The sequence below is a fragment of the Leucoraja erinacea genome, chromosome 15 (genome assembly GCF_028641065.1).
Source record: "Leucoraja erinacea ecotype New England chromosome 15, Leri_hhj_1, whole genome shotgun sequence".
NCBI classification, from domain to species: domain Eukaryota; kingdom Metazoa; phylum Chordata; class Chondrichthyes; order Rajiformes; family Rajidae; genus Leucoraja; species Leucoraja erinaceus.
Window position 1 is genome coordinate 41,133,633 of NC_073391.1, and position 13,232 is coordinate 41,146,864.

At 47.9% G+C, this 13,232-nt stretch overlaps 1 protein-coding gene across 1 annotated transcript in view; it reads left to right on the plus strand.

Annotated features, from left to right (window-relative positions):
• pcdh15b (protocadherin-related 15b) overlaps positions 1-11,212 on the plus strand; it is a 1,024,406-nt gene extending 1,013,194 nt beyond the window's left edge. The window contains 2 exon segments of the mRNA XM_055647246.1: positions 2,228-2,363; positions 10,026-11,212. Coding sequence (XP_055503221.1) covers positions 2,228-2,363; positions 10,026-10,604 — 715 coding nt within the window. The 3' untranslated portion in view covers positions 10,605-11,212.
• Positions 11,213-13,232: the final 2,020 nt, after the last annotated feature.

The following is a 13,232-nucleotide window of genomic DNA, read 5'->3' on the forward strand; positions in this document are numbered from 1 at the left end:
AGCGTTTCATTTGATGTTCATTAACACTGACATGATGTGGAAAAGTTCCAAATAATGGAAGGTCAGACGAAAGAGATTTAACTTCATAGAGAACAATAAAAATTATTTAAGACGGTATCGTGTTCATAATGTGAAATAAAACCCTTGAGTCGTGATTTAAAAAACTGGTGTCCTATCATGCCATATGGGTCAGCAAGAATTTGATTGGATTCCATTAAAACTTTCCCTTAATTCAAGTTGAATCACGTAAATCAAAGCATTAATATGACATCATATGATATTATTAATGTTTGCCTTTTCATATCGATCTTCAGTTCTAATAAAATCCAGTTAAATATTTTTGTCGTTTTGGAGACTCATCCCAGCTTCAGAGTTGCCCTTGACGACGGTTTCAAATAGAAACATAGAAAATAGGTGCAGGAGGAGGCCGTTCGGCCCTTCGAGCCAGCACCGCCATTCATTGTGATCATGGCTGATCATTCCCTATCAATAACCCATGCCTGCCTTCTCCCCATATCCCTTGACTCCACTAGGCCCTAGAGCTCTAACTAACCCTCTCTTAAATCCATCCAGTGACTTGTCTCCACTGTCCTCTGTGGCAGGGAATTCCATAAATTCACAACTCTCTGGGTGAAAAAGTTTTTTCTCACTGCAGATGATATGGTTTATTAGAACTCCACACTTTTGCAACTGCTCTGCTCATATGCATGTTTGTGTGCACTATGTAAATGGATTCATCTATGACCTGGCATGAGCATTGAGCACGGTTAGAAATGTAACCTAGTTCTTCTGGGTAGATGAAGTGTGAACATAGTGTGGTAGAGTCATACAGCGTGGAAACAGGCCCCTTTGGCCCAACTTGCCCACACCACCCAACATGTCTCATCTACACGTTGTGATAGTACCTGCCTCAACTACATCCTGTGGCAACTCGTCCCATACACCTCCTGAAATCCAGAAAGGCTCTGGAACCAAGGATGCCGGAAATTCGGTGGTGGACCTGTATCTGGTAATTGTCCTCTATTTTAAATAAAGGTAATTACATTCCCTGATCAAATACACTTTTATTTGAAGGAAATTTGGTCAATATTTTGAGGCAATCACATAAAAAAATTATCAAAAACTTGCTGGTTGGATGAATTGGTTTGGGAGTGGGAGGATCATTTAATGGTCAGCAATGCACCAGAAATACATCATTACCTCTGAAGTTCTGCAAAAGCAGCCTTTGCATCAAAGTTACCATCTGTTCTCAGCCATCTTCTCACAGTGAAGTAGATTGTACCCGCTGTCTTTTGCTGATCATTATTTTGGCTAAAACTGGAATATTAAATGGTTCACAGTGTAACCGTCTGAAATACTTGGTCCATTATTTGTCATGTGTACCGAGGTACAGCGAAATTCATTTTGTGTGCAGTTCAGTACAGGTATCACTACAGCTAAGCACTTAGGTACATCTTAGATAAGTATCTCATATACAGTGTACAGCAGTAGTAAACTGAGACAGTGTACAGAGTTGCCAGATTTGGCACCATATTACGGGCCTGTCCCACATGCGACTTTTTCGGCGACTGTCGGAACCCATCATCATTATTTAAGAGGGAGTTAGATGTGGCCCTTGTGGCTAAGGGGATCAGGGGGGGTATGGAGAGAAGGCAGGTACGGGATACTGAGTTGGATGATCAGCCATGATCATATTGAATGGCGGTGCAGGCTCGAAGGGCCGAATGGCCTACTCCTGCACCTAATTTCTATGTTTCTATGTTTCTACAGGTCGCCGAAAATGTTCAACATGTTGAAAATCCTGCGGGCGGCCAGAAAGACGCTACGACTCTTTGGGCGACTGAGGAGACTACTCACGACCATACAGGCAACACCCTGGCAACATGAGTAGTCGCCCAAAGAGTCGTACATTGTTCTGGTCGCCGCTGGATTTTCAACATGTTGAAAATTTTCGGCAACCTGCAACGACCTTTGACGGGTACCGGCTGTCTCCGAAAAAGCCGCGTAAGTGGAACAGGTCCATTAAGGTCCCAGATTTTAAGTACCGGGTTCATGACCTGACCATGAAGGCCCGTTGTCATGGCGACGTTGCGGGGGTCGGCCTGGCCAGGTGACATTTTGTGAACTTTTTTGACCTTTGACACTTTATTTGTTTACTTGTTTGTTTGTTTGCTTATTTATTTACTTACTTATTTGACATCTACTGTGCTTCTGACATTAACTCTAGGTATGAAGTACCGCAGTACGGAAGTCGTCGGAGATTGATCTCCCCGTCGGGATTGTACGATGATTACGGAGAGGTGGTGATGGAAGATGACGGCAGCTACTTCTACAGCCCACAGGGATCGAATGCAGATGGCGAGGTACGTCAATGCGGGACGATTTATTTTCCCTTTTAGATGCTGATATACGTTTGTTTCTTAGTGAAGCCAAACGGAGGACATCCTGCAATTGTGAAAGACACAAAAAGCTGGAGTAACTCAGCCGGGACAGGCAACATCTCTGGAGGGAAGGAACGGGTCGAGACAACTTCTACAGACTGACCTCAAGGGGGAGGGAGAAAGATACTGTAGATGAGGAGGTGTGAAAACAGGGCAAAAGGGAATGGAGATCAAAGAAGATGGAGAATAGACTATAGTTAGCTGGGAGAAGGTAACAACAAAGCAAACAGATAAATTATAGTCGGAGACAGTCTGGTCTGATAACTGGGAAGGGGGAGGGATGGAGAGAGAGGGAAAGCAAGGGTTACTTGAAGTTAGAGAAGTCAACGTACTTTATTTTTCCTTCCAGGTCAAAATATGCTGCCCTTTTGTCGTCAATACATCATAACTACTATGAGAGTATGGAGTAGTTATTTAAAAAAAAAATTTCTAGTCAAAAAATGGATTCATTTATTAAAAATAATATATACAATACAATAAAACAAACCAGAACCCACCACCATAATACAATACAAACAAATATGCTAAATAAATTACTATACAACTATGTTACACTCCTTATTGAGGATGCATTCAACACCCTGCGGTGCCCAGCGGTCTCGGAAATCCCCTAGGGTGCCCGTGGACAGGGCGTAGTCCTTTTATAACCCCACCCGGATGCGGACATACCCCCGGAAAAGGGGCAGGCAGCCGGCTCTGGCAGAGCCCTCTTCCACCTGGTGCTGTGACTCGCGGATGGCCAGCTTGGCCAGGCCCAGGAGTAACCCAACCAGGACATCTTCAACCCTACTCTCTCCCCTACGCACAGGGTGTCCAAAGATGGGGATGGTGGGTGTGAAGTGCAGCCAGAAGACAAGGAGCAGCCCCTTTAGACATTGGAACAGTGGCTGCAACCTCACACACTCCATGTACATGTGGTACACAGATTCTTCCAGCCCGCAAAAGTGGCAGGCGGCTGGCGAGTCTGCGAACTGCGAGAGAAACAGGTTGCACGGGAATTCCTCTGTGCAGTATTCTCCACCCCAGGTCCCCGATGTAGAGGGCGAGAATCCCTGCGTAGAGGGACCCCCACCAGGGGAATCCCTCGCGATCGGAAGGCAACACCGACCGCCACTTGCTGTCCGGACGGTGGAGCAGGGCGAGGAAGTGCAGGGTGTGGAGGAGGAGCCCGTACAGGACACGCCTCCCTGCGTCTCGGAGGGAGGTGATGGAGTAGTTATTGGTATCTATGGCATGTCACTGATGAATGTTTGTACCAGAAGATAGATCCAAGGTGCTGGAGGAACTTAATGTGTTGGGCAGCATAGGGTAGCGATTTTAGGATTGAGGTAGTTGAGCGTTTAGTTTAGTTTAGAGATACAGCGCGGAAACAGGCCCTTCGGCCCATCGAGTCCGCATCGACCAACCATCCCAGCACACTAACACCACCCTACACACACTAGGGACAATTTTACATTTATACCAAGCCAATTCACCTACAAATCTCTACATCTTTGAAGAGTGGGAGGAAACCGATCTCGGAGAAAACCCATGTAGGTCACGGGGAGAACGTATGAACTCCGTCCAGATCATTTGTTCAATGCCCAGACGTGTAAGGGTCAGTGTTTATGGCAGGGTTTCTGCTCTGATGACCATTGGGAAAAAGGCCTTTCAAGACATGAGCTGTTGCAACTTATCAGAGTACTGGGCTATAGGGAGAGGTTGAGCAGGCTAGGACTCTATTCTTTGGAGCGCAGGAGGATGAGGGGTGATTTTAGAGATATACTGAAGGTGTGAAGGGTCTTATACAGGTATCTCATTCTGTGACTAGAAAGATGGAGGGTCATGTCTTAAACTGCTTTCAGACACAAAATGCTGGAGTAACTCAGCGGGCCTGACAGCATCTCTGGAGGAAAGGAATAGGTGATGCTTTGGGTCGAGACCCTTCTTCAGACTGGTTAGGGGCAAGGGAAACGAGGGATATAGACGATGATGTAGAGAGATAAAGAGCAATGAATGAAAGATATGCAAAAAAATAACGATGATAAAGAAAAAACAGGCCATTGTTAGCCGTTTGTTGGGTGAAAACGATAAGCAGGTGCGACTTGGGTGGGGGAGGGATAGAGAGAGAGTGGGAATGCCGGGGTTACTTGGTTAGAGAAATCAATATTCATACCACTGGGCTGTAAGCTGCCCAAGCAAAATGTGGAGATGGTGTTCCTCCACTTTGCCTTTAGCCTCATTCTGACAATGGAGGAGGCCTAGGACAGAAAGGACAGCGTGGGAATGGGAAGGGGAATTAATGTGTCTTGCAACTGGGAGATCAGGTAGGCCCAGGTGGACTGAGCGAAGTTTGCCCATCATGTTTCTCCCTGCATGGTCTTTAATGTGGTTCCATTTTCATAATTTCAGGCAATGCCTCAAGGCAAAAGTGCCGTTAGGAAAATTGCTAAGCAGGACACCGGAGACCTCACTGGAGCGGAAACACCGAGTGGCGTTGCAGTGGGCCAAGCTGGTGCCCCAGATCATGCAGGTGGCCCCGTGGCCAGCGGGAGTACGGCTCCGGGATTGGTGCAGGGTGGAAAGGGAAAGAGCAAGCTGAACAGTGTGGTTAAGATCAGTAAGATAACGGCAAGCATCAGCAAGGGCGGGGAAGCAGGCGACGTGCAGGCGGCCGACTCCTCCATCACCCACCCAGCTCGATGGAAGAAAGTAAAAATATTCCCCATGATACTTAAGAAGGTAAAAGTCGGCGGTGGCGGCGGCGGCAAGGACAGCGACTATGCCAAGCTTGTCTCCGCGAAGCCCGTGGATAGCCAGGACAGGGCAGCAAGCGACGGGTCGGGCAGCGTCGTCATCAATGGGAACTACTTCCAGAAGTCGACCGCGGAGGAGCCGGGGGAGAGGAAGAAGACGGGCAAGGCGGCGAAGGGGGTCAAAATTTCCAAGCAACCGGAGCGCAAGTCCCGAAAGGGCTCGGTCACGGAGAGCGGCCGGGAGGTCGGAGCCGGGACTCCGGGCAGCAGCGGGTCAGACAAGGAGGGGAAGGTCACCACGGTGGCGATCAGCGTCACGACGGGGAGTGAGGAGGAAGAGGAGGGCAGCGATGGCGCTGAGGAAGAGAGCGTGAAGACCAGCGGCTCCTCCAAGGAGGCTGGCGGTGGCTCGAGCGCGGGCAGTGCCGATCAGTCGGAGGCGGAAGACAAGGACTACCTCAAAGTGACGCTCGACCAAGACGAGACAAATGAGAGCACGGTGGACTCTGACGAGGAAGATGAGAAAGGGTCAGATTTTATGGACGAGGAGGCAACATCTGAGCCAGAGGAAGAAGAATCGGAGGAGGATAAAGTTGATGAGGATGAATCAGAGGAAGGTAAGGATGATGAGGATGAATCGGAGGATGAAGAAGATGAGGTTGATTCCGATGAAGAATCCAAAAGTGAAACAACCGAGAAGTCTAGTTCCCAGAGCGGAATGACGTCGCGGAGCAGACCGTCTGATACAGAAGGTCAAGAGTCGGCATCAGGCATGTTGTCCACGAGCGAGGCCGTGTCACGTAGTCCAGAGGAAGGGTCGGAGGAGTCCGATGAAGATGCTGCCACCCTCACGGAGACAGAGGCGACAAGTTCAGGGACAGCCTCGCGAGGAAGCGTGAGCAGCAGAGCCACCTCAGCGACCCCAGCAGGGAGTAGCGCGTGGTCGGAGAGCGAGGCCGGCCAGGGGACGTCAAGCACGAGCGGCCCAGCGGGGAGGACCAGCTCGTCGACCCAGGGCAGTGCGAGTAGCGGGGAAACCTCCGCCGCCAGAAGCAGCAGGAGGACCGACTCCACCAGAGGAACAAGTGTGAGCACATCCATCACAGTCAGCAGCGGCTCGGGGAACGCCATTGAGGAGTCAGAGTCGGCCGAAGACCAGGACAGCGAGTCTGAAATAGGGGACGAAGATATTAGAAGCACCGGGATCGACGGGGATGAATCCACAGACACGAGCGGCGGGGCAAGGTCCAGCGGAACGATCGGTCAGCAGACCGCTACTGACACCACGAGCAAGAGCACGGGCGGGGAGAGTGACTCGGCCAACGGGCGTACCGTTAGCACCGGACCTGAAGACAGTCAGTCGGGCAGTGGCGAGAGCGGCAGAGCCTCTGGTGCCGGTGCTGGCCGGAGTAGCACGGGCCGCAGCGCGACGAGTACAACGGAGTCCAGGCGGACGGAGAGCTCCGATTATTCCCAGTCCGCGGCAGATGCGGGCGGCAGGGATGGAAGCGCAAGCGGAGACACGGCTTCAGCTCAGGGGTACAGCAGCCACGGAGGAACCATGCAGGAGGAAGACAGCGAAGAGGCATCAGAATCAGGAACATCGTTTTGAAAGAGGTTGCAGGTGCCCAAAAGCACTTTATTTAAGAGTGGATTGGCGTGATTGTGTTGGCAAAAATTTGCAAGCCTTTGATTGCAGTGGATTTGATGTTTGCCTCGGTTGCATTAGCAAAGATTTTGACACATTTGGTTGCGACGCTTGTTGCAATATTTGCCCAGGGCTTTCAATAATTATTCTCCAAACTGGAATCAGTTTCTTGGGCAACTGGGCGACTGTGTATTTTTCTTCTATTTGTGTTTCTTTCGCAAGTTACTGATCAGAATGAAACATTTCCAACGACTTCAATCTAATCTCTTCAACTGAACTTGACATATTTTTGCATTAAAGTTGGCATGCGGAATTTGAACTGAGTGCAATCTCTGTTGGTGCTATAGCTGATCAATTCTGTCCTCTGCACTGCATGCGGGCAGCTATCGATGTTGCTGTGTGGATTTAGCATGTTTGGACATTGTAAATAATTTTATTTTTAAATATCCCCTTTCTATTCAACATTGTAGGTGCACTGGTACATCTGTGCCAGACATGATGCCAAGTTAGACTAAACTCCTCTGCCTGTACATGATTCAATGGTGCCGACCCGAAAAACATCACCCATTCCTTCTCTCCATTCCTTCTCTCCTTCTGTCCCGCTGAGTTACTCCAGCTTTTTGTGTCCATCCTTAACCTTCCGTTCTCTACACATTCACGTGCCTATCTAACAGCCATGACTTCTGGAAACATGTTAGAAATATAGAAAATTGGGTGCAGGAGTAGGCCATACCACCCTTTGAGCCAGCACCGCCATTCAATATGATCGTGGCTGATCATCCAAGATCAGTATCCGGTTCCTGCTCTTTTCCCCATATCCCTTGATTCCGTTAGCCCTAAGAGCTAAATCTTACTCTCTTTTGAAAACATCCAGTGAATTGGCCTCCACTGCCTTCTGTGGCAGAGAATTCCACAGATTCCAGGCATGTTCCAGGCACCCACCAAAAAACAAAACCTGCTCCACGCATCTCCTTTAAACTTTGCCCCTTCGCGCCTTAAAGCTATGCCCTCTCGTCTTTGACATTTACATCCTGAGTAAAAAAGGTTTAGACTGTCTACCTTATCTCCATCTCTCGCAAGTTAAAACACTTCTTTCCATTCTTCTCTGAGCCTCGTTGATAGACATAGATCCTGATGATCAGTGGTGGTGTCAGACTACATCCACTGGTCCCATCCCAGTAAGACCATCGGGAAATCTTCATTCCATAGCCACCATCTCATTGCCCCAGGTAGACACAAAATGCTGGAGTTACTCAGCAGGTGAGGCAGCATCTCTGGAGAGAAGGAATGGGCGATGTTTCGGGTCGAGACCCTTTGAGTCTGAAGAAAGGTCTCGACCCGAAACGTCGCCCATTCCTTCTCCCCAGAGATTCTGCCTCGCCTGTGGAGTTACTCCAGCATTTTGTGTCTACCTTCGATTTAAACCAGCATCTATCTGCAGTTCTTTCTTTCACATCTCATTGCCCCAACTCCACACAGCTCATTCTATCTCCTTCCCGAGAAACTATATTCCATAGTACCTCATAGGGGCAATAGAGTGGCGCAGAGGTAGAACTGTTGCCTCACAGTGCCTGTGACCTGGCTTTGATCCCGACTACAGGAGCTGGCTGAATGGAGTTTGCAAGTTCTATCTATGACCAGCAGTTTCCCGGTTTCCCCCCACATTCCAAGCTCGTGCAGGTTGGCAAGTTAATTTGGCTTCTATAAATTGCCCCCAGCGTGTAGGATTGAACTTGCCTACCGGTGATTGCTGGTCGGGGCAGACTCGGTGGGCCAAAGGGCCTGTTTGCACGCTGTATCTCTAAAACTAAAGCTAAAAGATAGAAAGAGACCATTAGGCCCATTGAGAATATTCTGGCTCACCGAACTATCTCTTTTCCCCCCCACTAATTTTCCTGGTGATGTCTGCTCCCCCACATTCCCATCGACTCTTCCCTGATTCAATTATTCATCTACAAACTAAGAGCAATTTAACAATGGCAAATTCATGCTTTTGAAGGGCTGCTTCAATGTCGACCAGATGTATCACCAAAGTAAGTTCAAAAGGTGCGGCACGATGGCACAGCGATAGAGTTGCTGCCTCACAGTGCCAGAGACCCGGGTTTGATCCTGACTACGGGTGTCGACTGAACGGAGTTTGTTAGTTCTCCCCGTGATCTGCGGAGATTTTCTCCCGTTTCCTCCCACCTTCCGAAGATGTGCAGGTTTGTAGGTTTCATTGGCCTCTGTAAATTGTCCGTAGTGTGTAGGATAGAGGAAGTGTATGGGGATCGCTGGTCAGGGTGGACTCAGTAGGCCCAAGGGCTTGTTTCCAAGCTGTACCTCTATCGGGTCCAGAGGAGGTTTACGAGAATAATCCCTGGATTGGGTCAACACATGATGAGCGTTTAAAGGCACTGGGCCTGTACGCGCTGGAGTCCAGAAGGATGAGGTGGGACCTCATTAAAACTTACAGAACAGTAAAAGGCCTGGGTGCGGAGAAGATGTTTCCCCTAGTGAGAGAGTCCAGGATTAGAGGCCATACCCTCAGAATAAAAGGACGTACCTTTAGAAAGATGAAGAGGAATTTCTTTAGTCAGAGGGTGGTGAATCTGTGGAATTCATTGCCATGGACTACTGAAGAGGCCGTCAACGGATATCTTTAAGGTGGAATTTGACAGATTCATGATTAGTACGTTTGTCAGGGGTTATATGCACATATGCAGAGTACTGCCCTGCCCATTACAAATTTAGAAGGTTATGGGGAGAAGGCAGGAGAATAGGGTAGAGAGGGAAAGATAGATCAGCCATGATTAAATGGCAGAGTGGTCTTGATGGGCCAATTGGCCCAATTCTGCTTGTAGAACTGATCATAAATAATAATTTAGTTTAGTTTAAAGATACAGTGTGGAAACAGGCCCTTCGGCCCATCAGAATCCGTGCCAACAAGCAATCCCCGCTTCCTAACTCTACCCTACACAAACTAGGGACAATATTTTACATAAAGCCAATTAATCTAGAAACCTTTTGAATGTGGGAGAAAACCGAAGATCTCGAAGAAAACCCACGCAGAAGGGTGAATGTACAAGCTAACTACAGACGGTACCCGTAGTCAGGACTATATTATTAATCGCTATTAAATTTCGGATAAAATCTTTATTAATTATTAATCTCTAAAACTAAAGGTAAAAGTTTCTCAACACTTGTTTTTGTCTCTCACAGTGGGCTCGCCATAAACGGGTCAAGTTGGTGGTGGACCGCGAGTATGAAACCAGCTCGACCGGGGAGGACAGCGCATCGGAGGCGCAGAGGCTTCGGGTCAAGCACCCGACCAACCACAGCGGCATGAACAGCAACATCTACGTGGTGCAGAACGGATCCATTATAAGAACCAGACGCACTTGCCCCGCCGCGGCCAACGGAAAGACGGCCTCGCCGGCCAGGGTGGGGAAGCACTTCAAGAAACTGGACCGGCTCGAGGCCACTCAGGAGGAGAGGGCCCCCTTGAACAATTCGCCGTCAGAGGCGACCCCTTCCTGCAGCCGCGACCACCTCAACGCCGGGCCCCCGTCGGGCAGCTCCGCCACCCCGGGGCCCGGCAACCGGGAGGCCGGAACCAGCGCGGCCAAGGCGAAGAGCGAGCGGGCAAACTGCCCCGGCGGCGACCAAGAGACGGCAATCGACATCGAGGACGGCAAGGGGTCTCCTCTGGCGTGTCGTAGCGAACAGGCACAGTCTGATGAGGAAGAACTGTGGATGGGACCCTGGAATAACCTTCACATACCTATGACAAAACTCTAAACTAGAATTTTTATCACAATTGACGAAAAACAAAAAAAAGCCACTTTTTTTATAGCCTCCGTGGGAAATGTAACTGGTCTCCAATTTGTTCACTTCAGGCGTGCATTTTGATTTATCCAACTTGAGGACGTCGGCCATCTTGACATTCCCAATCATCACAGAAGTGGGTCAGCATCTTTATTCACAAAGAAATCCCTGGTTGTGATCGCAATTTCATGCTTTGATTGTGAATATTGGGAGTGGACTCCAGGCGAAGTAAAACATAAAAAAGGTTCACGGTTTGAAGGACTGAAGCAAATTGGTTTCTTTACATGACACGTAAACCCTATCTATTTTTGCAGTTGTCGATAGATTAGGCCAATTTCAAAATGGTGGCCTGGTTCTGACCGAGCGAATTACATACCTTCAGTGACTGATGGGCATTTCAGAACCTACCCCCTCGGGGTACAAATTCATCTTTAGACACATGCACTGAATAGAAGATGCGATGTCGGATGCTGGCATTGTTTTCAATGGGACTGGCTTTAAATAGTGGATTCCAGCATCCTGTGTTGAGTGCATGCGGCTGATGATGAATCTTATCCCTGTTTTGTTAGAAATAGAATAAATGGTACTTTTTAAAAATATCTTCCCTCCCATCCCCCCCCTCCCCCCACGGGACTTTTAAGTTACTTTCTACAGCTTTGTGAGCAGAGGTTTCAACAGGTGCCCATTGAAAGTATAAAGATCGTGAAGATTTGACAAATGCAGCATTTTACCATCACTTACGTGACAGAGCAGAATATTCTTTTAATACTTATTTGCAGCCCTACTGCACCCATAGAATTGATTTGCAAACTTATGTATTTGTTTTTTTATTATAAGTGTTAATTGTCCTTTTTTTGTGTAAACTAAGTTCAGATACTTAACGATTAGATGTGCCATGCACTGGAATAGTCATTCCATTCGGATCTTAAATTAGCGTGACAACATTGATGTGAAATTGGACAATGAATTCTGGTAACAATGCTATGCAGAAATGTGATATCTACTGCTGTGAGTCCAGGTGCCACAGACAAAATGTTTGTTTCAGTTCACTGTCAAGAGGGATTTAAGAAAAAGATTCCCGCAAACCAGCCTGTGATGAAATCAATCAGTCAGTAATTAAACAGATGATGTGCATAATTGCACAGATACCAGATTGTTATTGCAGAATAAGATTAATGTATTTGGCTTGGGAGCTATTGGTTGGTGAGGCTGCATTTAGAGTATTGTGTTCAGTTCTGGGCACCATGTTATAGGCAGGATGTTGTCAAGCTGGAAAGGGTACAGAGAAGATTTATGAGGATGTTGCCAGGTCTAGAGGGTGTGAACTGCAGGGAGAGTTCGAGCAGGCTGGGACTCCATTCCTTGGAGCGCAAGGAGGATGAGGTGTATAATCTTATAGAGGTGTATAAAATCATGAGAGGAATAGATCGGGTAGACGCACAGAGTCTCTTGTGCAGAGTAGGTGAGTCGAGGACCAGACGACATTGGTTTAAGGTGAAGGGGAAAAGATTTAATGGGAATCTGAGGGGTAACAAAGGGTGGTGGGTGTATGGAACAAGCTCATACTCAACAACGTACCTCGGTGACTGCCAATCACCACCCCCCCCCCCGGACACTTATTATTATTTATTCAAATCGTTTGCTATGTCGCTCTTCAAGGGAGATGCTAAATGCATTTCGTTGTCTCTGTACTGTACACTGACAATGACAATTAAAATTGAATCTGAATTTGAATCTGAAGCTGCCAGAGGAGGTAGCTGAGGCTGGGACTATCCCAACATTTAAGAAACAATTAGACAGGTACATGGATCGGACAGGTTTGGGGAGATCTGGACCAAACGCGGGCAGGTGGGACTAATGTAGCTGTGACATGTTGGCCGGTGGGGGCAAGCTGGGCCGAAGGACCTGTTTCCATGCTGTATCACTCTGTGACTCTATTTGACAATAGAGACTGGCATACCTCTTTATTCTTTTTTCTCTCCCCACATCAGTGAGGTCCGATACATGACATCATTGATGGGGTCAGTTAACCAGGTGGGACTAACGCAGATGGGGCATCATTGTCACCACGGGGAAGCTGGGCCGAAGGGCCCGTTTCCGTGCTGTATGAATCTATGACTGTATTACAGTTTGAGAGAGGGTGTCTAATGCTTGTTTGTCTGAATAGGAGGAGTGTGGACTAAAAATGAGGATGAATGAAGGTAGTAGAGAGAAAGCAAAGCCATGGTGGAAGTGGTGAGATACAAAATGCAACAGATGCTGGCGGTATAAATTAAAGATAACTTTGGAGAATATTCATTAGGTCAAGTAGTTGGCTGGAGATAGAAACGTTGAGTTGATATTACAGGCAAATAATAGAACATTACAGCACAGGAACAGGTCCTTTAGTCCCCCATGTCCATGCTGAACACCATGTTAGATAAATCTCCTCTGCCTGCACGTGATCCATATCCCTCCATTCCCTATGTATCCATGTGCTTATTTAAAAGCCTCAATTGTGTCTGCCTCCACCACCAACATAGAAAATAGAAAATAGGTGCAGGAGGAGGCCATTTGGCCCTTCGAGCCTGCACCGCCATTCATTGTGATCATGGCTGATCA